This window comes from Piliocolobus tephrosceles, chromosome 15 (genome assembly GCF_002776525.5).
Source record: "Piliocolobus tephrosceles isolate RC106 chromosome 15, ASM277652v3, whole genome shotgun sequence".
Taxonomy (NCBI): domain Eukaryota; kingdom Metazoa; phylum Chordata; class Mammalia; order Primates; family Cercopithecidae; genus Piliocolobus; species Piliocolobus tephrosceles.
In genome coordinates, this window is record NC_045448.1 from 75,484,482 (window position 1) to 75,509,523 (window position 25,042).

At 46.6% G+C, this 25,042-nt stretch overlaps 1 protein-coding gene across 2 annotated transcripts in view; it reads left to right on the forward strand.

The window, feature by feature from the left end:
- HK2 (hexokinase 2) overlaps nt 1-22,768 on the forward strand; it is a 58,432-nt gene extending 35,664 nt beyond the window's left edge. For both annotated transcript variants that reach the window (XM_023187960.3, XM_026456437.2), the window contains exons 4-18: nt 1,953-2,072; nt 2,919-3,014; nt 3,511-3,610; nt 3,930-4,113; nt 6,593-6,748; nt 8,110-8,343; nt 9,689-9,993; nt 11,098-11,246; nt 11,507-11,626; nt 14,875-14,970; nt 15,653-15,752; nt 15,849-16,032; nt 17,284-17,439; nt 18,666-18,899; nt 20,219-22,768. In XM_023187960.3, the coding sequence (XP_023043728.1) occupies nt 1,953-2,072; nt 2,919-3,014; nt 3,511-3,610; nt 3,930-4,113; nt 6,593-6,748; nt 8,110-8,343; nt 9,689-9,993; nt 11,098-11,246; nt 11,507-11,626; nt 14,875-14,970; nt 15,653-15,752; nt 15,849-16,032; nt 17,284-17,439; nt 18,666-18,899; nt 20,219-20,363 (2,379 nt within the window). In that variant the 3' untranslated portion in view covers nt 20,364-22,768. The remainder of the gene's footprint in view (nt 1-1,952; nt 2,073-2,918; nt 3,015-3,510; nt 3,611-3,929; nt 4,114-6,592; nt 6,749-8,109; nt 8,344-9,688; nt 9,994-11,097; nt 11,247-11,506; nt 11,627-14,874; nt 14,971-15,652; nt 15,753-15,848; nt 16,033-17,283; nt 17,440-18,665; nt 18,900-20,218) is intronic.
- The last annotated feature ends 2,274 nt before the right edge of the window (nt 22,769-25,042 follow it).

A 25,042-nucleotide genomic window follows, 5' to 3' on the forward strand; every position in this document is an offset into this window, starting at 1 on the left:
ATCCTAATTAATTGACATAGCCACAGAAGGCCAGTGGCTACTCTATTGGGCAGAGCAGTATTTAATGCTTCTTTGTGGCCTATTTTTCTCTACCTTCCTATGTTAGGAGTGCAATTGGAAAGAAAGCAGTGATCAGAGCTGGGGGAGGAGAAACCATTTTGCTTTTCCCCCTTCTAACCCCCTCTCTTTGCACAACTTCTGCAACTCTCTCTCTCTTTTTTTTGGATAAAAACTATTTGTACCAAAGATCATTTTGACTAGAGTACCAGGAAGAAGGTGCTGGAAATTTGTTTAATATACGTATCATATAATTCAACTCCAGTCACCTTCCCGACAGAACAGAATTTGCTGAATATTTCCCTATTTTCATGTTAAAATACTTGAACTCTGTTCAAGGGAGTTGGCTCACCTGCACTGGTGATCCCCATGGCAAGAGACCCTTGTCCTCCCCAGCGTTTGCTCTTGAAAATGTTTTGGTTTGGAGGTCGAAGGTTCAGCCTCAGCTGTTGTTAACTTTGCATGGGATCAGACAGAGGGACAGACAGAATGGATGCGGAAAGTTTAGTTAGATCTGGCCATCTTCCAGATTGTAGTGGCCTTGTCTTGCTGGGTCCCTCCTGCTGACCATACCCTAGGCATCAGGAGAGCCAACAGGTCTGTCAACTTCCCTCTCCCAACCTCTCAGTTCCTTTATAAATGTAAATACTTTCTGTAGTTTGGCATAGTGGTTCTCAAACTACTGTTCTAGGATCACCTGGAGGGCGGAGGCCTTGCTAACAGATGGCTGGGTCCCACCCCCAGAGTTTCTGCTACAGTCAGTCTAGAGGGGGCCCTAGACCCTAGAATGTGCATTTCTAACGTGTTCCCAGGTGATGGGGCTGAGGTTGCTGCTCCAGGAGCACACTTTGAAAAGCCATGGTTTAGTTGAATCTTCTTACTCCTTCCTGGATAGGAAAAGGATAGCTGTCCTCTTACCCACCTTGGCTTTTAGATTTTGCCACATAGTCAACCTGGCCCTTGGAATCTGCCCAGCCTCTTTGGCCTGTGCTTACTTTTTACACCAGAATGCCTCTGGTCTCAGCCCTCAAACACCTGGAGGGGTCAGCAGCTTCTCTTTGAGGGTGTAGGGGGCGCAAGAATGAAGCCAGGAGATTGTGGGCTTTGGAGCTGATTGAAAGCCTGGTTTATTGTGAATACTGCTTTTCTAAGGCTTAGGAGCTCTGGGTCCTGCACAGTGAGTGTGTGTGGTCATGGTTGTGAGGCTGCTCACCCACAAAACGCTATTTATTTCTCAGTGCTCTTCATGAACTTACTGGATGTTCTGTTTAGAAAGTTAGAAAACAAAGATAACTTCTTTGAATTGCCCTCAGATTAGTTTTCTAGAATGGAGAAGAAAATGTAAAAATTGCTTGTTTTTGTTAAATTGGTTCATAGAATGCCAACAGACAATGTTATCCCTGCAAACCACCCCCCACCCCATCACCAGAGACAGGGATGCTGAAATACTTCTTGGCAGCAAGATAGGCTGGCCTTTCTGGTACGGCCGTCAACTGGGCATCCATCCATGTCAATGGGTTTCTGACAGGGCCACCAAAGAATGTTCTGTTCCCCAGGCATGCAGTGACTTTCTGATTAATGTTGGCCATGATTTCCCCTACCTCACAGGGTTATCTTGACAGCAGTTTACATAAATGGCTTAAGTAGAGGACAATATTTAGTGGGCAAAAACTAATGTTAAGCCTTTATATGTATTGACTCATGTACTCCTTTTCATAACTCCATGAGGACAGGTCCAGTTATAATTCCCTTTTTGTAGATGAGCAAATGAAGATATCAGAGGAGATAATGGGTTTTGCACACATTCAGCTAGTTATGTGCTGAGCCAGAAGTGCATGCCCTTAATCTCTATGCTGTTCGACCTCTCTGCTTACCACCCTGTCATGTGTCCTTAGCTGTTTGACCACATTGCCGAATGCCTGGCTAACTTCATGGATAAGCTACAAATCAAAGACAAGAAGCTCCCATTGGGTTTTACCTTCTCGTTCCCCTGCCACCAGACTAAACTAGATGAGGTAAGATGGGCTCTTTGGACACTTTTGTTGGGGCTGGGAGGGCCGAGAGGGACTTCTGAGCCACCTGCTGTGGTGTTGGTGGTAGCACTGGAGGATTGTGGAGATGAAGTTCTGCCTCTCTGGGTGACTGTGTATGTCAGTGTGGGGGCTGGTGAAGAAATATTTGGGGGGTTGGGAGTGCTCTTTATCACTCTGTCTCCCACACACATTGCACAGTATCCTTATCCCATCCACAGTGAGAACTCAGGAACTCCCCAGTCTAAAGTGTTGTGATAAAGACCCTTGGAAGAAAGATGCTTGGAGAGTTACTGATGTAGGGAAACAAGTACAGTCATGTATTGCTTAACAATGGGGACATGTGCTGAGAAATGCTTTATTAGGTAATTTCACTTATGTGTAAACATCATAGAGTGCACTTACACAAACCGAGATGGTACAGACTACTACTACTACACACCTAGGCTGTATGGGACTGCCTGTTACTCCTAGGCCACAAATCTGTATAGCGTGCTACTGTACTGAATGTTATAGGCAATTGTGACACAGTGATATCTGTGTATCTAAACTAGGCAATAGTAACTATCGAGCTCTATTATAATCTTGTTACCACCACAGTATACACAATCTGTCATTGACTGAAACATTGTTATGGGGCACGTGACTGTGTCTTATAGTGATGGTTGTCCTGAGTTTCTTTTTCCCAGGCTAGCCAGGAAGTAATACAAATATTCAACCATGACTTTATCCCAGTGGCAGAGGTCTCTGCCAATGACGGAGGTTTGAGGGGTATGGTGTGAGTTTCAGTTGTAGTGGGAAATCAGTATTCACTCCTTGGTCCTTTTCCAGAGTTTCCTGGTCTCATGGACCAAGGGATTCAAGTCCAGTGGAGTGGAAGGCAGAGACGTTGTGACTTTGATCCGGAAGGCCATCCAGCGGAGAGGGGTGAGTAGGGTGGCAGGAGCTTGGGGTCTGTGGGCTTTTCTGGGTCCACCCTGACGACTCCTTGAATGTCTTTGACTCATCATGATCTGCTTGTGTGGAGCTTAAGGAGAGGTTCTCGTTTCCCTGACACAAGTACTCAATAATTTTGCATATGATCTGCTGCTTTGGGGTTTTTTAGATTATTGCAATGGATAAATAATCTTAGCCTTGGCACAAGAAAAACTCTTTAGTTCTTAACCTGAAGAAGACTTGAATATCATTTCTAAGTAAGAAAGTTGGAATGATGTTGACATGGGAGTGGAATGGTGCACAGAGAGAATCAGTTAAAAGTCTTATTCCAGGAGGAGTTCTGGGGAGGGAAGGGGAAAGAGAGCGTAGAGTGAGAGGGAGAGGGAGAGGAGGAGGAGGTAGAAGAGGACGAGTGATGTACAGCTGGTGTTAGGAAAGTTGCCCTCTGTGATTATGAAGGTCAGAGCCCTCCCTTTGATCTCCACAGGACTTTGATATCGACATTGTGGCTGTGGTGAATGACACAGTTGGGACCATGATGACCTGTGGTTATGATGACCACAACTGTGAGATTGGTCTCATTGTGGGTGAGTGAATACTGGGCATGAGGGCCCGTGCTGGCCAAGAGATGGGGGTGTGGGCCGGAAAGGGAGAAGGGGCTCATGGGTTGGTTGTTCCTTTGGTTCATATTAGGAGATAATGGTCCAATCACTTTGGAGAGCTGAACAGGGACTCATGGAGTTGGGGGTGGCAGAAGATTAGACCATGTATTGTGATGCCCCCAGAGTCTGCAGTGAGAAATCCCAGCCACACTGGCCGGGCAGTCTTGGGACAGTAGTGTAAGAGGGAAGAGGGATGGGAAGGGGCTGGAGCAGGTGTGTGCATAGCCATCCCTTGTTTTGGCAGGCACGGGCAGCAACGCCTGCTACATGGAAGAGATGCGCCACATCGACATGGTGGAAGGTGACGAGGGGCGGATGTGTATCAATATGGAGTGGGGGGCCTTCGGGGATGATGGCTCGCTCAACGACATTCGCACTGAGTTTGACCAGGAGATTGACATGGGCTCGCTGAACCCGGGGAAGCAACTGTGAGTAGGCCTTTCCTGTGCGAGTGGGCTTGGAGGGGGCCTGGAGCTGAGTTTGGGGCTGGTCGGGGCCAGGGGGTTGTTTCTTTACAGTTTTACATCCCCAGTGGTTGCCAAGGCGGCCACTGGTCATAGGAATGTCTGTGACTATAAATTGCCGAGAGGATCTAAAACAGAGAGCAAGCGGATACACCAGATTATAGCTAATAATGTGTGTCCTTCACAGGAGTCATTTTAGAAGGTTCTATTCTGAGTGTAAGTGGGTGGCCCTGTTCTTTCTTTCCACCTTCTGTTTGTAAATTGTCCATGGGAACTGTGAGCCACCTAAGAAAAGTTGTGTTGAGGTGGCCAAGATTAGGGTCTCTGAAAGCTCCTTTCGTAGCTCCAACTCCATCAGTGCCCAGAGGACAGGCTGACAGCTGGCTGCTCATTGCTGGTCCCTGGGGTCCCAGGGCCTTCTGCCGCAGCTGCAGGCAGACCCATGGCCTCTGGAGACATTGGCTGAGGAGTTTCCTTGGCCTCTTTCCCTTGGACATTGGAGGGACTGGATGGAGGAGGGGCTCCTAGCATTTTGGATCCTGAATATTGTATTCTCCAGCCTGGCCTGCCTTTGTTTTTAGTTGCTTTTATCTCTTACAAAACCTTATTTCACTTTCACAAACATTTGCCAAATGTGTGTGTGAAAGGTCTTGAAACAGGAAGGTCTGAAGCAGTTGCAAAATATTTTGAGCAATACAGATCATCGTTTGTCTTATGACTGTTGTAGAAAAGCTTTTCGTGCAGATCTCGACTTGGAGAGGAAAATTGAACCCTATAAACCAAGTCAGTGGTGGGTAACCTTTTTCTTTCCAGGAGAGTCCTTGCTTTCTCAAAGCATGGTTTATTTACCTAAGTCACAAGCTTCTTTCACTTGTTGAAATGAGTCCTTTACTTGGACTTTCTGAGGAACGTACTGGTTGTGTCTGCCACGGCTGATGAGAGGTTTCTGAGCTGAAAAATCACTCAGTGTCTGCCTCTGCGAATGAGGCACACCCAAGTCATTCCGAGGAACTATAGGCCCTTTCAAATGTCAACAGACAAATTTGCCAGCCAGACCATGACAACACACCCCCGGCTTATCCTCAGACACCCACCAAATTGTCATCCATGGCAGCCCTGAAGTCACCATAGACAATTTTTGCCCCCTGTAATGTATTTCCAAGTAAGCATCTTCCAAATGTTGACTGGAACAAAGTGTTTTTAAAAACTAGAATAAAAACTTATAAAAAATCATCCATTCTAAAAAACCACCCACACTTGGGAGCCCCACTGGCCCCAGCGCACCCCCCCACCTCACTCCCCCCAGCTTCCATAGAACCAGCCGTGTGGGAGAAGATGTTGGGGCAGACACGGAGTTCCTTACTGTTGAAGCCAGGCTCGCATCCACGCTGGTTTCCTTCTCCTGAAGTTCTGCCTGTGTGGGTGCACTAACATTTAAAATGCGCGCTGTCATCGTCGCAATTTTGCCAGCTCTCAGCTAGCTGGGATGCTGCTGTACTTGGCCCTGGGTCTTCAGCAGGCTGCTTCCTGGAGGCCTGGGTTTCCTCTCCGAAAGGTAACCTTGGAATCCCTTTCACATCTCAGTCCTGGGCCCCCTCCTCGCTGGGGCTCATCCTAGTCAGTGGCAGCAGGCCCAGGTGCCTCCTCTAAGACACGTTCTTTCTCAAACACCCAGAAATGGGCCTTTTGCCAAAAAGAATCACCAGGGCTTGGTTTCCTCTCAGTTCCAGCCAGAAAGTCCAATTACCAAAGAAAACAGTGCCACCTAGTGTTGAAAAATTAAATCACCTGACCGCGCTGCCGGTTTGGGGGCCGGCCCCTGCCTTTCTAAAACATGCCTTTATCTTGTCACCTGCCTGCTCAGAAGCGTGTTTCACTCCCAGACCCCTGAGACCTGTCATTTAGAGCTCTTAGCCTAGTGCGGATTTCTCTGTCCCAATCTGCCTTTATAATGTTGCCCCATCATCCCCTGGCCCAGGTGGTTTTCACACCGTTTTCCCTGGAGCCCATGAACAACTTGCAGGGTGGACAGTATGAGTTGAATTTCTAGGCCTGTGCCACATATTTAATCAGATTGCCATTTTCTCTTGTAAATAAATATTGGGCTATGTAAGATTTTAATTTTAAAAATTATTTCCTGGCTAGAGAAGATTTTTAAAGATTACCACCCTATGCATAACTTTACTTAAACACAGGCTGTTCCAGAATGTTCCATACTCCCTGGGTGTTTCATTTGGCTATTTAAGGCTCATTTGTTCTTCTCCATAGGTCAAGGCCCACCAGCCTGCAGGGACAGCCCAAGTCAGCCCCCCTGAGCTGTCACCTCTCCACGTATCTTACTTCTGGGCCATGAAGCACACATTAAGCCTTAGTTGTAAAGTTTCACATGTGCACATCTTGCTTCAACAGGGACTTTATGTTTTTGGTTTGTGTCTTCCGGCAGGTTTGAGAAGATGATCAGTGGTATGTACATGGGGGAGCTGGTGAGGCTTATCCTGGTGAAGATGGCCAAGGAGGAGCTGCTCTTTGGGGGGAAACTCAGCCCAGAGCTCCTCAACACCGGTCGCTTTGAGACCAAAGACATCTCAGATATCGAAGGGTGAGCTTCTGGCCAGCACCCTCTATTCACTGGGTCACCGCAAGACTGGATGGGTAGTTGGGGAATGAGGAGGGGGCACTACCTTTTGACTCTTCAAGTGTAGACTGCAAGAGGGTCTCACACGACATGGACCATGGCGGGCCTATGGCTTCACTTCACTTCACTTACCAGTCTCCACTCTTGTCGATTTCTAGTGTGATTGCTACCAGTGACTCATGGTGCTGGGAACGGTGGTTGGCCTCCATATGCAGGGACTTGGGCTATTGCACTGGGTTTAAAGCTGTAGGATCCCAGAGGGCCCCTGAATGACTTACCTGCATCTGCCTCTTTTTCCTTCTCCTGAAACTCTGACATCTGATTCCCTATTGGCAATTCTCAAAAAGGACTCTATCATGACCCCTGCTTCATAATAGAAAGCGAGGTCTTTGGATGGGCCAGAGATATAGCTACCCAATTAATTCTAATAAGCAGAGCTGGGGCCTGCATTTTCACAGCCCAGCAGGGGCGAGAGTGAGGATGGCTTGATTTTTTTTTTTTTTGTTAACAATATCCCAAGAGTTGGGCGGGCCTCGTTTGTTGTTCTTGAGATTTCCACTTGTAGATTGAAGAAGTCCTGGTGTTTCAGGGACCAGATGGTGGAGAGGAGGTGTCTTTGGAGCCAAATGAAGCAGTGGAACAGTTCGAATGACTTTGTTTTAAGGGGAAGCTCTTGAAGGAATGGGGCCTACTTTTTGCTGTACCCCAAGGTGATGCAAGTACCCCCAGGTGATACAAGATTTAGTTCCCTTGAGAAGTGTGCTAAGGTTATAGCACTAGCCCCTTACCAACTGTCTTTAGACACAAGCTAAAGCGGTGCCAAGTCCATGGTGAAATGCAATAGACTCCGACTGCTTTAGAGAGAGAAACCAGGTGGGCATCACAGCAGGGTTCACACGTAGAGAGTGGCTGACAGCAGAGACACTGTCTGTCTCCCCTAACACAAGCAAATGTAACACAAACTCTCACACAACTCAGTGGTAAAGCGCCAAGAACAGGGCCTTGTTTTTACATAGCACATGCATAAGAAATACTTGTTTTTCTCAACTCCCTGTGTCTCTGTGTGTGCGTATGTTGGTGGGGGGGGGGGGGGGGGGGCGGGGCGGCTCTGGGAGAGGAGCCTCCGGGTGGCTGTACTGTATTTTGCACCCTCTTCCCCCTTCTCCTGCCCCACACAGGTGGACTGAGCAATGCAGAGGGATTCTGTCCCCACTGGGCAGTGAATTTGCTGGAGCTAAAGGGCTTCCTTACCACCCCCCAACACACACACACACTGGCCACAGTGGGTCAGACATGGGCCCACATGCTGTCTTTCTGTTTCCCAGGGAGAAGGATGGCATCCGGAAGGCCCGTGAGGTCCTGATGCAGTTGGGCCTGGACCCGACTCAGGAGGACTGTGTGGCCACTCGCCGGATCTGCCAGATTGTGTCCACACGCTCCGCGAGCCTGTGTGCAGCCACCCTGGCCGCCGTGCTGCAGCGCATCAAGGAGAACAAAGGCGAGGAGCGGCTGCGCTCTACTGTTGGGGTCGACGGCTCCGTCTACAAGAAACACCCCCAGTGAGTCAGTGTGCAGGGCCTGGAGACGCAGAGTTCCTGGAGCACCTGGGTCTGAGTGACTCCTCATGCCAGCTCCATTTTGCTTTCAGGGGCGGTGTGGCGGGACCATGGGGCTGAGGGTCTTGGAATAAAAGTTCCCGCCTGGGCAAGGGGGAATGGGAGGGAGTCATATCTGGCATGGGTGGAGGCGATTTCTGAAGGCTACCAATGACTCGGGCTCTCCGCAGAGCTCCTCTGGCTGCTGGGCACTCTCTTTGCCATCCTCTTTTTTATGCATTATTGTTCCTGTCTTTACTCTTAGAATTCTTGGTGATTCCTGCAGGTGCTATGTCCTCTGCCAGGGGCCACCCCAGCCCAGTGGGGGTTACCAGCTTCTCTGGCTGACCTTGGTATTAAATTGATCCTGCCCTGTCCACATTTTGATCCCTCAGGTCATAGGTATCAGAATGTTCACATTTCAGCTGAGACCTAGAAGACGTCTCTCTTTTGTACCCTACTTATTTCCCCACCATTTTCACCTAATAAGAATGCCAGGTCAATGTCCCTTCGTTTTCTTAACTGGTTGGTGCAGGAGGACTCAGTCCTGAGATTCCCTGTTCCTACTCAGTGATGCAAAAACTCGAGTGTGCACGTGAGTCACGTGGGGACCTTGTTAGGAGGCAGATTCTGATCGGAAGGTCTGGGGTGAGCCTGAGATCCCACATCTCTCACAGCCCCCAGTGAGGCTGCAGCCCACAGATCACACTTGGAGTAGGAAGGCCGTAGAGACCGTGACTCCAAGTGGCCACTACCCAGAGAGTTCCTGGCTGAACACACCCATTGTCTTTAGCTGTGCAGACACCTTTGGGATCATTGGCAGAAACTGGCAAAAGAGAAGCTCAAGTCCAGAAGAGCATCTCTAGCTTTTAATTTTGGGTCTTTCCCAGATAGCAGCTAGTGAAATAATGATGGAACAAGACAAGTAGGTGGCATCAGAACCACCTCATACCACAGGGCTGCTCCAGCAAAGAGGCTGATGGTACCATGTTGGACAGAGGAGCAGTGGCCAGGGGGCCTTCTTCAGTGAGGAAGAGGAGGTCTTGTGTGACTGCATGTAGGGGACAGTGGCTTATTAGAAGTTCTTTTCGTTTCAGTGGTGGGGATGAACCAATCCCAGTGGTCATAGTGGATATGTTCTTCTAGTGGTTCCTAACTTGGGAGAGTGGAGAGAGGAGATTTAGGGCAGCACCCACTCCTGCAGGTGCTTTTTGGCATTTAGGCTAAGGCGGTGGGCAACTGTCTAACCATTTGCACCATTGACCCTAACCATGGACGCCTGTCTCTTTCCCGCCCCGGGGAACTGCAGTTTTGCTAAGTGTCTACATAAGACCGTGCGGCGGCTGGTGCCTGACTGCGATGTCCGCTTCCTCCGCTCCGAGGATGGCAGTGGCAAAGGTGCAGCCATGGTGACAGCAGTGGCTTACCGGCTGGCCGATCAACACCGTGCCCGCCAGAAGACACTGGAGCCTCTGCAGCTGAGCCATGACCAGCTGTTGGAGGTCAAGAGGAGGATGAAGGTGGAAATGGAGAGAGGTCTAAGCAAGGAGACTCACGCCATCGCCCCCGTCAAGATGCTGCCCACCTACGTGTGTGCCACCCCTGATGGCACAGGTACGCGGCAGGGTTGCCACCTGGCTCACATGGTGGGCCTTTGTCCTAGTGTTGATGCCTTGGGAGGATTCCCTTAGCATTAGCATTGGACATTTGAAACAGAACACATTTCTTCAGCTGTATTACTAGGGAGTTCTGATCTTTGATAAACTCAGACAAGGTGCTCCTCTGCAAACAGTAATAATGGTCAACACTTATTCAATACTTACTGTGTGTCGAAGCACTTTATGTGTATGAATTCATTTAATCTTTGTTAACTTAAAAAATACTAGCAGTTAATTTTGACAGAAAACTGTGTTTTGACAGAAAACTGAGGCGCAGAGAAGTTACGACACCTGCCTAAATTCACGCAACTAGAAAATGTCAGAGCTGGGATTCAAACCCAGGAATTCAGGTTCTAGAATCTGCTCCTGCAATCATCATGTTGGTCTGAGTCAGGGTTGGCAAACTATGGCCCATGGGCTGAATCTGGCCCACCACCTGTTTTTGTACATAAGGTTTTATTATTATACAGCCATGCCTATCTTACTGTTGTTTTGCACTGTCTTGGCAAAGTTGAGTGGTGGCAGCAAAGACTGCATGACCCACAGAGCCTAAAATGTTTGCTGTCCAGGCCTTTACAGAAAAAGATTTCTGACCCCTGCTGTAACTCTTGTAACCTCAGAAATGGTGGTCTTATTCCAATTCAGAGAAGATAGTCGATGAGCAGGCCAGCGTAGCACAGTTGGTAGAGGTTCCAGAGACAGAGACTGGGATTTGGTCCCTGCTCTACCCTGTCCTGGTTGTATGGCCCTGGGCAAGTGATTTAACCTATCAGCCAGATGCCAATCATCCTTAAGAGAGGAATGCAGTGTCTTCCTCTCAAGGCTTCCTAAGAATTGAATCAGGACTGTGTGTGAGGCACGTGGCACATTGTAATTGTCCAACAAGGAAGGGTTTTCTCATTTTAAAAGATTTTCCTTCAGGGAGCTGGACTCTTCTGTTCCTTCTGTATTCTAGAATGTAGTGTAAGCTGGCATTTGATGGAACAAGAATGGTCTATTTGGATAGTTTTAAGTGTACTGTCTCAGCATTCCCCATGTTCTGTCTGGGCTTACTTTCCAGAGAAAGGGGACTTCTTGGCCTTGGACCTCGGAGGAACAAATTTCCGGGTCCTGCTGGTGCGTGTTCGGAACGGGAAGTGGGGTGGAGTGGAGATGCACAACAAGATCTACGCCATCCCGCAGGAGGTCATGCACGGTACCGGGGACGAGGTGAGCAGGGTGGCGCCTCCAGGAGGGGGCCCCTGGTGGATGCCACCTCTTGCCTTCGAGGACAGTGCTTTCTCTGCTTATCTGTGACCCTGGGGAGGGCTGGTTGGACCCAGGGCTCCAGCCTGGTCTTGACTCAGGTTTGTGCCTGAGCTTGCATTTCTTCTGGGTGGAAAGAAACATTGAGGTCTTGCGTGGGCCCTGCTGGGGGCAGCCTGCCCCGCCCAGGGCCCCTCCCTCAGTGTCCTAACTTCTCCCTGCAGCTCTTTGACCACATTGTCCAGTGCATCGCAGACTTCCTTGAGTACATGGGCATGAAGGGCGTGTCCCTGCCTCTGGGTTTTACCTTCTCCTTCCCCTGCCAGCAGAACAGCCTGGACGAGGTAATAACACCTTCCTGGAGGGCTCCCCTGAGGGCTTTATTGACTCTAAACCAGCCAGGTATGGAGCAGGGGAGAAAGTTGAGCTAAGAGTAAGGAAAGAAGGATGTGAGTGACTAGTAGTGGGGAGGGACCCCTCAATGGGAATAAGTAAGTTGAGGCTGGTGGAGGTTAAGTAGGTGAGCTCAGCTGTGACAGCCTTTGGGACAATGATGATGATGTTACTCAATCTTAACAACTGCCCGGCATGGTGACTCACACCTGTAATCTCAGCACTTTGGGAGGCTGAGACAGGAGGATTGCTTGAGGCCAGGATTTCAAGACTGGCCTAGGCAACATAGGAAGACCCCATCTCTACTGAATATATCATTTTTAAGCACTTACTTTACGCCAGGTACTATGTTAGACTTCTTATGTGCATTATCTCATTTAACCCTCACAGCAACCATATAAGAGACGTGTTTGAATACCCATTCTACAGAAAGGAAAATAAGCCCTACAGAGGTGCTGGGTATCTTGCTCCAGGTCATAATAGTTTGGGACTGGCCAAGCCAAGATTTGGATTCTGGGTTCCTGATGCCTGAGGCTGTGCTCTCAGTTATGCTGTGGGGCTCCTGAGGTCTTTGTTATGGGATCGGGGCATTTTCATGCCATCTCCTGCTGTTTGGATACCCCGGCTCTTCTCTGGTCTCATCTTTGCTTCTCACTCCTCTTCAACTTACCTTGGGTGTGAAGTAGGTGCGTGAGGATCTGGCACTCCCAGATGTTCTGGACATGAATGCCCCGAGAAGTGGAGAACTAAGTAGGCAGTGCTGGGTCTGCTGCTGATGACTGGTAGCCCTGGGCATTAGGTTATCAGGAGACTGTTTTTAAGCAGTTGTGTCTCCGTCTCAGTCATGAAGAAGCACATGTGCACGCTGCCGGTGTGTGGTATGTTGCACATGCCACTGCTAGGCGTAAAAGGCATGGCTCCTACCTTTAGATGCTTACAAGCAAGCTGGACTGACGAAGCAAGCTCAGAAAAGGAAGAGCTGCTGTTTGGAATGTGGCCCTAATGGGATGGATACTGGATACTGAAGCCCCCAGGACAGGTAGTGAGACAGATGTTGTTAGTTAATCTGAGTGCATACCTGGGGTCGTCAGGAGGACTTGGAACAAATCAGAAGAATGAGTTGATGGGAAGGAAAAGCGAGCAGGCTGCCCAGTGTGGAGAGGGGCATGTAGGTGGGAGCAAGTGACAGAAAGAGCTGGGCCAGCACAGAAAAGCCTACCCCAGTGACAAGGAAAGACCAGCATTTCCTATAGGGTCCCTGCAACAGTGGCCCTCTACTTGCTTCACTGAGTTCTGTAAATGCCTCCTTCTTCTCCTTATCTGAGAGAATTCCCCATGTGCACTAGTGTAATTAAGGTTTTAGGAAGTTCTGCAATAGAAACTCTGCTTAGTCTGGTATTTCTCAACACCTATTAACATTCATCTAGTGTTAACCAGACCAGCATTGCTTTATGCCTCATGTGGACAAATACTTCTGTACTATTTAATGGACCATTACTTATTATAACAAATATTAGAAACACATTTGTTCAATAGTGAGATAATAGTTAAATAAATTATGACCCACTTATTGCCTAGTATCAGCCACTAGTTATTTGTAAGAAATTTCAATTACATGAAAAAATACTAGTGGTATGACTAAAAAGTTTTAAAACGATTTTTCTTTAGAAATGGTAATCTCTTCATGATACAGAAAAATATAAAATACAGTTAACGGGATGATAAAAGCGTAACACTCCAGTGTATATCCTCTTCTAGACTTCCTACCAAAATATTTTCAAGTAGACACTATCTTAACTTTTCATGCCAACAGGGTATATACTTATTTACATATTTGCCAGGGAAACCGGAAGGTGTGTTAACTGTTTCTGAATTGTGAGATTCCAGGCCATTGGATTAGGTTTTATTCTGTGTTCCAGGTTTCTGTGAGGAGCACTTGTTAGGTCTAGAGCCGTAAAAATTAAGAGCAAATAAAGCAGAAGTCATTTCTCCCTGTGGGCTCTGGCAAGATCCTCCTATGACTGGGAAATCCCGCCAGTGCAGAGGCCCCAGGCTTAGAGGCCCTAGGGCTCAGTGGCCCCCCAGCTGTGTCTCCCAGCTGTTGGCCTGGGGTGAGCCTCCCCAGCTGTTGGGCCTCCACTTGCCTTATCAGTAAGGATCACCTAAAATAATGTTACTTGAACATTCCTTAAATACAAACTTTCGTCAGAGATATGAAGCTAACTTGTGGAGAGCTGGGTAGAGATAAGCACACGCTTGTGTGGTCGTGGGTGTGCCAGCCAGTTCTCTGAGGGTATGTGCTCTGTTTTCTGAATCTCCTGGGATCTGAACACAGTGTGACACGTCCAGGTTGATGTGAATGAAATGCCAAGCTGATGGGCTGAATCCCTGAGCAGGGCCTGGAGAAATCATGCAAGTGGGTGGGTTATGACCACACAGCTCATTTATGGAAGCCGAGCTCTTGGGTAAGGGGTCTGAAGCCCTGAGGCTTGTTTCCTGGTGGGCTGTGGCAGCAGAGAGGGCATCAGGGAATAAAACCCAAAGCATTTTCCCCAGGTTCAAAGTCATCATGCATCTGCTCCCAGAGGACCATATTGAAGGCAAGGGGCCACTGAGGATGCTGAGGAGGAACCCGGAGTTGTTTTCCTCAGTGAAAGACATGGGGTGGTGGTGGTGAAGCCTAGCTGTCACCCAGCTGTGGGCAAAGCACTTGTTCACCAGATGGTGGAGTTTGAAAGTTAGGAGACGTACACCGACCCTTCTGATGTAAAGGATAGGGACAGAGCAAACTGCTTTGCCCAGTGAGCGAAGCAAGCAGATAGGAAGAAGTTGCACAGCAGGGGCAGCTGCATGGTGCTTATGAGCCCATTCACTGGGGTTGGAGGGCCTCAGGGTGCATCCTGCTTCTCTCTTCCAAGCTGTAGGCCTTGAGCAAGTCACTCCAGAGCCTCAGGTTCTTATAAAGTGGCCATAAACCTGATAGATGTTCCACAAGGGTGCTGTGAGGATTAAATGATGTAATACATGATCTATGCTTAGCCCAGTACCTGCTACGCAATAGGTGCTCAATAAATCCAAGTAAGTACCTTAGGAACAGTTTAGACTAATTTGTGGGTGAGAGGATTGGTGACTCCTGGGGATCTGTCTGACCTGGGAGCCCTTCCCTGATGTCCTCTTCATGCTTATGTGTGACTTTTAGAGCATCCTCCTCAAGTGGACAAAAGGCTTCAAGGCATCTGGCTGTGAGGGCGAGGACGTGGTGACCCTGCTGAAGGAAGCGATCCACCGGCGAGAGGTAGGAGACACATGGCACGAGGCCTGATGTGTCAGCTCCTCGATGATTGACCTGGTCTGTGTGTTCAGAAAGTGAGGGCAACGTTAAGTGTGGCTGCATGGGTTGTTGAGTGTGCACTGTGTGTCAAGCCATGCTCTCAGCACTAGCAGTTCAGGAGTGACCACAGCAAAACTTTGTTCTATAAACAATAAGCCCATGACCTAGTGGCAGGTGCTGTTAAGAGCTGTGAAACACACACACACACACACACACACAGATACACACACACACACACACACAAGTAAAGGAGTAAAAGAATGGCTACTCCATAAGCAGAGCATCCCTGAGGGCTGCTGGTTGCCCATTTTTGTGGTTATTTCTTGATTATATGCTAAACAAGGGTGTATTATTCATGCTTTCCCTTTTTAGACCATATAGAGTTAAAAAAAAAAAAAAGAAAAGGAGTGAAGTGGAGTAAGGAGAGCAGTTGGAGCAAGTGTGCTGGCAAGGGGCACTGTTAAATAGCATGAGCAGGGAGGGTCTCTCCAAAGCGGTGACATTTAAGCCCAGACCTGAGTGGAATGAGAGAGCCAGCCATGGTGTATGAGATATATTTTATATACCTATAAATCTCCCGTGCAAATGTCTGAAAGGAGAATATTGGGTTCACCTGTGAACTGGGCATCTGCTTCTGCCTTCTCAGGAGTTTGACCTGGATGTGGTTGCCGTGGTGAACGACACAGTTGGAACCATGATGACCTGTGGCTTTGAAGACCCTCACTGTGAAGTTGGCCTCATCGTTGGTAAGGACCCAGACTATCCTTTCCACATGGGGCTGCACAGCCTCGGGTGTGGGAGGGATGGTGCTGAGCAAGGCCCTGGTATCCTGTGATTGGCAGGCACGGGCAGCAATGCCTGCTACATGGAGGAGATGCGCAATGTGGAACTGGTGGAAGGAGAAGAGGGGCGGATGTGTGTGAACATGGAATGGGGGGCCTTCGGGGACAATGGATGCCTAGATGACTTCTGCACGGAATTTGATGTGGCTGTGGATGATCTTTCACTCAACCCCGGCAAGCAGAGGTAGGCACCCAACTGGGGCCCTGTTAAGTGTATCCCAGGACTGGATGGCAACAAGTGATCAGAGCTTCCACAATAGCATCTCCCAGGATGCTCGTTATCATGAGATGTTAATAAAGGAGGGTTCCTTGGAAAGGGTTTCTTGTCAAATGCACCTGGAAAGTTCTGAGTTAGTAAATGTAAGAAGCATCATCTCCCACCCCAAAGCCTAGGAGAACAGGGAACAGGTGGGAGAATACTAGCGCCTAGGTCTGGCACTAGTTGTGCCAGAAACTGTGTCAGGTCTGAAACTATTTGTTTCTCTAAGGAGAAACAAATAGAAAGTTGAAGCACCTGCTGCTGCCAGCCTGCAGAGCATCTCTGGGGTGATGCGGACAAGAGCAAATCCTCTCCCTCCTCCATCTTCCAGTGCTGAGCACTGGGTCAGCTCCAGTGTCACAAGACCCTGCGCATGGTAGGGGAGCAGGGTCTGAGCTGAGAGACAACAGTTTAAGATCTAACACACTTCTCATTAAGATGTTGTCAGTAGTGTTTCCTGACTAGATTAATCAAACACCCTCGTTCTGCAGAATACACTTTGCAAAACGTGTCTAGAATAGAAGTTACAGAGTAAAATGCCTCTAGGGACCAACCAGGTAGGCAGCATTAATGAAGGAAGCAGGCTGGGTCAAGCCAAGATGGGGTGGCGATGGGGTATTGGTTGAAACTAGGGACATCGATTTTTTTTTTCAAGGCAGGGTTCAGGACCAAAAGACCCTCAAGTCACTGCATAATCATGTTTAGTTCCAGTGACCAGGACGGGGGGGCCCTACAGCTGGCAGTAGTTACTTGAGTAATGATGATTAGGTCCAAGAGAATGCACGCTGAATGCCTAGTGAGGTTAAAGATTAAGACTCAGCATTCTCCCCTGCTCCGAGAAGTCTGGTAGGGTTATGGTGTGTGTTCCTTCTTGAATTGCTTCATGAAGTTTCGAAATAAGCCTCGGAAAGGAAATGAGTTCCTTTCCGAGGCTTATTTCCCCAGGAGCCCCACGGGCCTCAGGCACTGTGGTCAGTGTTGCTGAAGGTTGTGAATTAGCATGCAAAGACACCAGGGATCCTGCCCAGGTGAATCAAGTAGCAATTCCTTTTCCATCAGGGGAGTCTGCCTGTCTGCCACTTCTGATGCACTGGGGGTGACTAAGCTGGCCTGTCCTGTCTCAACACATCCCTCCACCTTCCTACTTAACCTCCATGAATGTTACTCGCATTGCAGGTTCGAGAAAATGATCAGTGGAATGTACCTGGGTGAGATTGTCCGTAACATTCTCATCGATTTCACCAAGCGTGGGCTGCTCTTCCGAGGCCGCATCTCAGAGCGGCTCAAGACGAGGGGCATCTTCGAAACCAAGTTCTTGTCTCAGATTGAGAGGTGAGAGCTCAGGGCTCAGGGTAGCAGGGGACCATATCCTTCTTTTTTCTCACTGGCAGACAAACTGAAGGATTTTCACAGCTCAGGGCATGACTCATACAAAAGCCAGTTTAGTGGCAAACACATTCGTGTCTATAGTGTTTACTAAAAGCACATTATGGACAGTTGTCATTTTAAGGGCAAACATAGAGCATTCTCATGAAAGTTTGTGCTAAGCCTGACCTGAGGTCATGTAAAGTGGTATTGTTGGGTTTTAGACCATATATCAAAGGTAGAAAGATACCTGCTCATAGCATGTAAATTGAAATGCACAGAGAAAGATAACCTATTAAAGCATCCACACTCGGCTTGAAAGCCCTTCCTAACTGCTGGCTGCAGTAATCAGGCAGCCAGGATTGAGTAAATGTTGCAACGTCAGGCAGTGCAGACACATGCCACACAGTGGCTCGTTAGAGCAAAGCCGCCTTCCTACAGTCCAATGGTGGAAAATCTGCTCCAAATTAGAACAGTGAATTTCAGAGCCCTTTAAAAATTAATGCTATGCCATTACTCTCAGGGCAGAGAAGAACAGGAACTAGATAACTGACGTGAGTAGACCCCGCGGGCATCTGCACCAGTGAATAGAAAGATACGTTCTAGCTTACAGGTCTGTTACGTTCAAGGTGATTCCAGGCTTTTAAAATAGCTTTCTTTATATAGGAGGGTTTATTTTCTTTCTATAACTTTATTTACACTATAACTTTATTTACACTTCCTTTGTAAATAGAAAGGAACTCATTTGAACTGAACAAATACAGTTCAGGCCACCCAGAGCAGCAGAGCAGAAATAAAGCATGAGTCTAATGCTGCTTGGTTAATTCCTGCCTTGCAGACCCATGACCAGCAGCGAGAGAATGGACATGAAAGAGCTTTGTAACTGACCACTGTGATCAACAGTGAATTTGCTTTGTTTTGAGTATCCACTTTGTAGTAGTAATGCTCTATCTCGAGAATGGAGAGTGGAATGAGGAGCTCTTTGTATTCCTGTCACCCTTAACAAGAGTCAGTGTAGGCCAGTAGGATGAGCAGTGCTCTGAATGTAGAAATGGGAACCACATCGAGGGGTCAGCTCCTGGAGAGCCAGACCCCCACAGAGCCTCCCCTATCAAGGACTCAGGCCCTGGTGTGGTAGGCTACCAGCTCTCTTGGTGCATAACTGAACATTTGCTGTCTCCCTCTCACCCCAGTGATTGCCTGGCCCTGCTGCAAGTCCGCGCCATCCTGCAACACTTAGGGCTTGAGAGCACCTGTGATGACAGCATCATTGTTAAGGAGGTGTGCACTGTGGTGGCCCGACGGGCAGCCCAGCTCTGTGGCGCAGGCATGGCCGCTGTGGTGGACAAGATACGAGAAAACCGTGGGCTGGACGCTCTCAAAGTGACAGTGGGTGTGGATGGGACTCTCTACAAGCTACATCCTCAGTGAGTGCCTGAGCCCAGCCCTCCCTGCCCACCTTCTTTCTGTCTCTTTCTTCTTTCCCCTTTTTCTCTCTTTCCTTTGTTACTTGATAGTGAATTATCAGTCATTCCAAACAGTGTATATAATACATGTATTATAGTTTAAAGATTCACAACCAGAAATAGGCCTGTGTTTCACCCCCCATCGTGGGAAGCCCCCTCTGAGCCCTTCCACAATTGCGTCCTCACACTACCGTGCCAGGGGTAAGCGTTGTGCTGAATCAGTCCCTTGCTTTTCTTTTCCGCCCCCATATATCTAGGTATGCATCCATATTGTTTAGTTTTACTTATTTTTGAACCTGCCACAAATGGAATCATATGGTATTTCTTCTGTGGCTGGCTTTCTCACACAACGTTTGTTGAGAGATGCATCCGCATTGAATATACAGTTGTAGTTCATTAATTTTCAGAGCTGTATACGTACCTTTGAGTATATTGTGGTTTTTTTCTATCATTGATGTGATATTTAGGTTACTTTTAGATTTTGACCATTACAAACAGTGCTACTGTGAACATTCTGGCAAATGTAATGCTGGAACTCTGAAGCAAGATTTTTTTCAACATTCTAGAGCAGGGGTTGACAGGCAACAGTCACAGACTGTTATTGTACATAAAGTTTCCTGAGGATTGGGAGGGGGACAGAAGCTCAGCCACCAACCCTGGGACATGGCATCTTTAGCTTTGTAGATGGGGAGGGTGTCCTGACCCTGTTGTATTGGGACAGATCACAACTCTCTCTTTCTCTGGTCCATATAGGAAGGATCTGTGATCACTGTGATATCCTAGCAGTGACTCTGTAAGTCTGCTTCTTTTGCCTCCAATGGCATTTTGGAGCAGATGTGGCTCTGATATGAGGCTATGCGCCTGGAAGATAGAAAATCACATTCATGAGTCCTGGTCTCCCCCTGCAAAGTTTGTGAACAGATTGTGCTCCTCTGTTAGGCACACTTGTGGCTTCCATGGCTGTTGAACTTCTCTTTTACTGATTATTAGTTTTAAGAACACAATTTGCTGGGATCTCAGACATTTGTCCCAGAATTGAATCTCTCCAATGGCTGATGTGATGTGGAAATTGGGCATAGTACTAGTATCTCCAAGCCACAGTTTTCTGGTACTTAATAATGTATAGTAAATGTTTAATACATTATAGCTGTCATCCTTCTCCTCTTCTTAATTATTTCTGGGTTTCCAGTATCGCTTCTTAGCTTTCCATTTCTAAGTGCAAATACAAACCAATCATGACTAAGATGGTTTTTCCTGTGTCTTCCTCTCACCTTTTCCAGCTTTGCCAAAGTCATGCATGAGACAGTGAAGAACCTGGCTCCAAAATGTGATGTGTCTTTTCTGCAGTCAGAGGATGGCAGCGGAAAGGGAGCAGCGCTCATCACTGCTGTGGCCTGCCGCATCCGTGAGGCTGGACAGCGATAGAACCCCTGAAATCGGAAGGAACTTCCTCTTTCTCTCCCTCTTCCCTGTTTTAAATTATGTCATCCCCTTGTGTCAGAGACAGACCCCTTGGCTTTTCCTTGGCAGAGAGGACCCCACTGGACTAGGTTTTGTCTCTGCATCTCATCATAGAGCTTGGTGGCCAAACTTGGCCCTATTAAGATAAATGCAGTTCCAAATAAGGATTTGTTCACATGCATCACAACCATTCCCATTGGTTCTCTTAAAACACGAAAATTGTCACCCTTAGTAATCCCCCTTGCCAAATTCCATGTCCCTGTATAATTCTACAGGATGGGGACACTAATGAAGATATGGTTGCTTCACCTTGGAGCCTGAACATGACATTTCTAGGTGGGGTGTATCCCCCAGCTCTGATGTTGTTACTGATTCTCCTGTCAGAGATCTGGGAGGTCTCCACTGAGGATGTGAGCCTGATTGTCCTACAGGCGGATGTGGGGAGGGTGGAGGGGCGACAATGGAGGGAAATCCATGGATATCCATGCAGCAGCCCCTCTTTAACTTCATCTATAAGCATTTGTCCTGTGGATTCCAGCATTTGCTATTCCTGGAATCAAGGAATCCCGAATCTGGGCAGTGAAACCAAAGCCAGGAGTTGACGCATCCTGCAGTTGGGCCAGCCATCGCATCTCAGCGGGGTGCACACATTATCCACGAGTGATGGACTTTTGGGGAAGGGGGAGTTTTTGGTTTGTTTTACAAATTTTTCCTGCAAAAGTGGAAACACTGTATTTTCATTTTAATTTATATTTGAAATTTTATTTAGTTCTTGAAGTAGATCTGCTCCTTCATCTTGACATGTAATGGTCAGTTGTACGTAATGTATTTATATGTTAATTTGTTGTGTATATAGATATGCAAGTCTTGTCAGAATTGGCCTCAGTGTAGTTAAAGGGCGGAAGGGGAAGATACTGACTAGTCATAGAAATACCTCATTCGCCTGTGGGAAGAGAAGGGAAGCCTCTTCGGGGTGAGTGAATGGCAAAGCAGTTGCTTCTGGCTCTTCCTTCCCCTGTGGTCTTGGAAGTGTGGAAGGCAGGGACAGAGATGGAGGCTGAGCCAATGGACTGAAGAGACCACAGCAATTGGTTCCTCCATCTAGAGATTTTCTTGGGGCAATATTCCATGGGATGTTAAGCAAAGGAAACCAAAGGAATCATTTCAAATGGACTCATGGCTTAGAAATCTTTATTCTTAGGGCAGTCAGTATTCTAAAGCTTTCTGACAAGATAAAGGAAGTCACCAAAAAAAATGTTTTTAAAATTGTATCTAATCCTCAACAACAAACCAAAACAGAACAATTACACAACCAAATAAAACCTCAGGGACAACATTTTTGGTGTTTTTGTGCCCTCCCAGCAAGTTTCACCTTGGGTTTGTATTTTAAATGTTTTACAAGAATTGTTGTCCGTGTGCTTCCCTAGGCTGAGCTGGCATTGGTCTGCTGACCTGTTTTTGTGGGGGTTTTTTTATACGCAATATTTATTTCAAACCACTGGGAGGGATGAGAGTGGCTTAAAAACTTCCGTCCCTACTTTTCAAGAGTGCAGTTGATTCTGAATCTGAAAGCCCACCTCTGCTCTAAAATACACACAAGCACAGACATTACGCCTGGATACTATGTAATAAAGAGGGATGTAACTCCATTGAATTGGATACAAGGATCAGAATGGAAAGATGGAAAGAAACTCATGATGAAATTGCACCCGGTTTTTGTATACTTATCAAACTTGTGCTGAGAATAGTGTCTGATTGTACGACTTTTAAGCAAAGTTGGGTGTAATTAGGTGAAAATGGCCCAGCTCCTCCCGGGAGCACAGAGCAGCAAGGGGCTGGTCCTCTTTTGCTCTAGTCTCTTTGCTGTCTGGTGTAGCTCTTCTGCTGCTCCCATCTGCACTAATTGACCCAAAATGTGGGTGTTTCCTGCTACACAAAAGCCAAAAGCTTTCACGTAGATTTTAGATTCACTAAAGGGTGCCCACAAAATAGAGATGAATTTTAACTTAAATTTTAAGCTTGAAGATTAGGTACTATCTGTGAAGGTACACTTTTTTTTTTTTTTTAAGGTAGAGATGTGTGTGTGTGTAGGTATTAAAAATGTGTTGTTGGTTTCCAAAAAGGAACACTGGAAAATAAATTTTGAATGTTTGTGTTCTCAGAATTAGGTTGACAGTCTTTTGCTGACATGGCTTTGCTTTGTGTAATATACATGGGATCTCAATCTTCGGGGTGTGATGAATAGCGAATCATCTCAAATCCTTGAGCACTCAGTCTAGTGAAGATGTTGTCATTATGTACAATAAATAACTAGTTTAATTAACTATGTGATGTTAACTATTAATAAATTTTAACATTTTCCAAAATAATCAAATGTGTGATTCATGAGTGTTTTTAAGAGTGTAGTCATCTTCCGGTCATATCAGTACTTACTGGCCAGCCTGATGAGTAATTTATGGGTGTCTTGATTTTGAGTGTGTGTATTTGAGAGGCATGTGGCCTTTCCGGAAACTCAGTCCCAGTGGAACTAGAAGGCAGCTTTTCCTGGGTTGCCTTTGACCCTTTAGATTTCAAGCCACTGAACAGCTATGGCTAGTCCTGCGGTCTACTGTTTAAATAGCTTGGCTGAAATTAGCGCCACCCTCAGGGCCTCTGACTGGTCTTGGTTGGCAAATGTGATTCATAGTCAGGATATATAACTCTCATGTGAACATCCAAACGGCACTTGCCTCTGTCCTCTCCCTACCAAGCTTTCCCCTCTTCCCAGTAAGCAGAACACAGGTCTGGAGAGTAAATTCATCAAAAGTCCCCAGTGATACCCATTGACATTCACATGGCCCTGTTTGACAATAACCGAGGGAAGAGGATGACCACGGCTAAGAGGATAATGGAAATAGCCAATGGGTGAGGGAAAGATGAAAATTAGACCCTATTTTTTTTGATATCAAATTGGTGAGATTATGGGAGCACTCTCATACACTGTTGGTGGAAGTATGATTGGTATAGCCCTTCTGTGGGGAAAATAGGCGATATGCCTCACAGCAGGTTTTGTATAATTTTCTAGAAATTTGTGCTAAGGAAATACATATAGTTGAAGGCTAAGATTTAACTTTAAGGATATTGACTGTCATATGGCTTATAATAGCTAAAAAGAGAAACTGTCTCTATATAATGGATCCACTCACCCTTTATCAGGGTACAGTCAGGAAAACAATCCATTCCAGTCATTGCAAACATTTTTTTTTAAATAAAGTTTTTATTGAAGTATAACAAAAAACATACAAATTATAAAAATAGTTCTTACTCAATTTTCACATTGTATGAACCAACATAAACAGAATCCAGATTAAGAAATACTTTATCAGCATCACGAAGCACCTCCATGCTCATCTCTAGCCCTGTCTACCCCAAAGGAAACCTCTGTTGTAACGGTGTCACTGTGAGGTTAGTTTTGACCTATTGGGGGAGATTTATTTATTTATTTATTTATTTATTATTTATTTTTTATTATTATTATACTTTAAGTTCTAGGGTACATGTGCATAACGTGCAGGTTTGTTACATATGTATACTTGTGCACCCATCAACTCGTCATTTACATCACGTATAACTCCCAATGCAATCCCTCCCCGCTCCCCATGATAGGCGCGTGATGTTCCCCTTCCCGAGTCCAAGTGATCTCATTGTTCAGTTCCCACCTATGAGTGAGAACATGCGGTGTTTGGTTTTCTGTTCTTGTGATGGTTTGCTAAGAATGATGGTTTCCAGCTGCATCCATGTCCCTCCCTACAAAGGACACAAACTCATCCTTTTTTATGGCTGCATAGTATTCCATGGTGTATATGTGCCACATTTTCTTAATCCAGTCTTTCACTGATGGACATTTGGGTTGATTCCAAGTCTTTGCTATTGGGAATAGTGCCGCAATAAACATACGTGTGCATGTGTCTTTATAGCAGCATGATTTATAATCCTTTGGGTATATACCCAGTAATGGGATGGCTGGGTCATATGGTACATCTAGTTCTAGATCCTTGAGCAATCGCCATACTGTTTTCCATAATGGTTGAACTAGTTTACAATCCCACCAACAGTGTAAAAGTGTTCTTTGACAAACCTGAGAGAAACAAGAAATGGGGAAAGGATTCCCTATTTAATAAATGGTGCTGGGAAAATTGGCTAGCCACAAGTAGAAAGCTGAAACTGGATCCTTTCCTTACTCCTTATACGAAAATTAATTCAAGATGGATTAGAGACTTAAATGTTAGACCTAATACCATAAAAACCCTAGAAGAAAACCTAGGTAGTACCATTCAGGACATAGGCATGGGCAAGGACTTCATGTCTAAAACACCAAAAGCAACGGCAGCAAAAGCCAAAATTGACAAATGGGATCTAATTAAACTAAAGAGCTTCTGCACAGCAAAAGAAACTACCATCAGAGTGAACAGGCAACCTACAGAATGGGAGAAAATTTTTGCAATCTACTCATCTGACAAAGGGCTAATATCCAGAACCTACAAAGAACTCAAACAAATTTACAAGAAAAAAACAAACAACCCCATCAAAAAGTGGGCAAAGGATATGAACAGACATTTCTCAAAAGAAGACATTCATACAGCCAACAGACAGATGAAAAAATG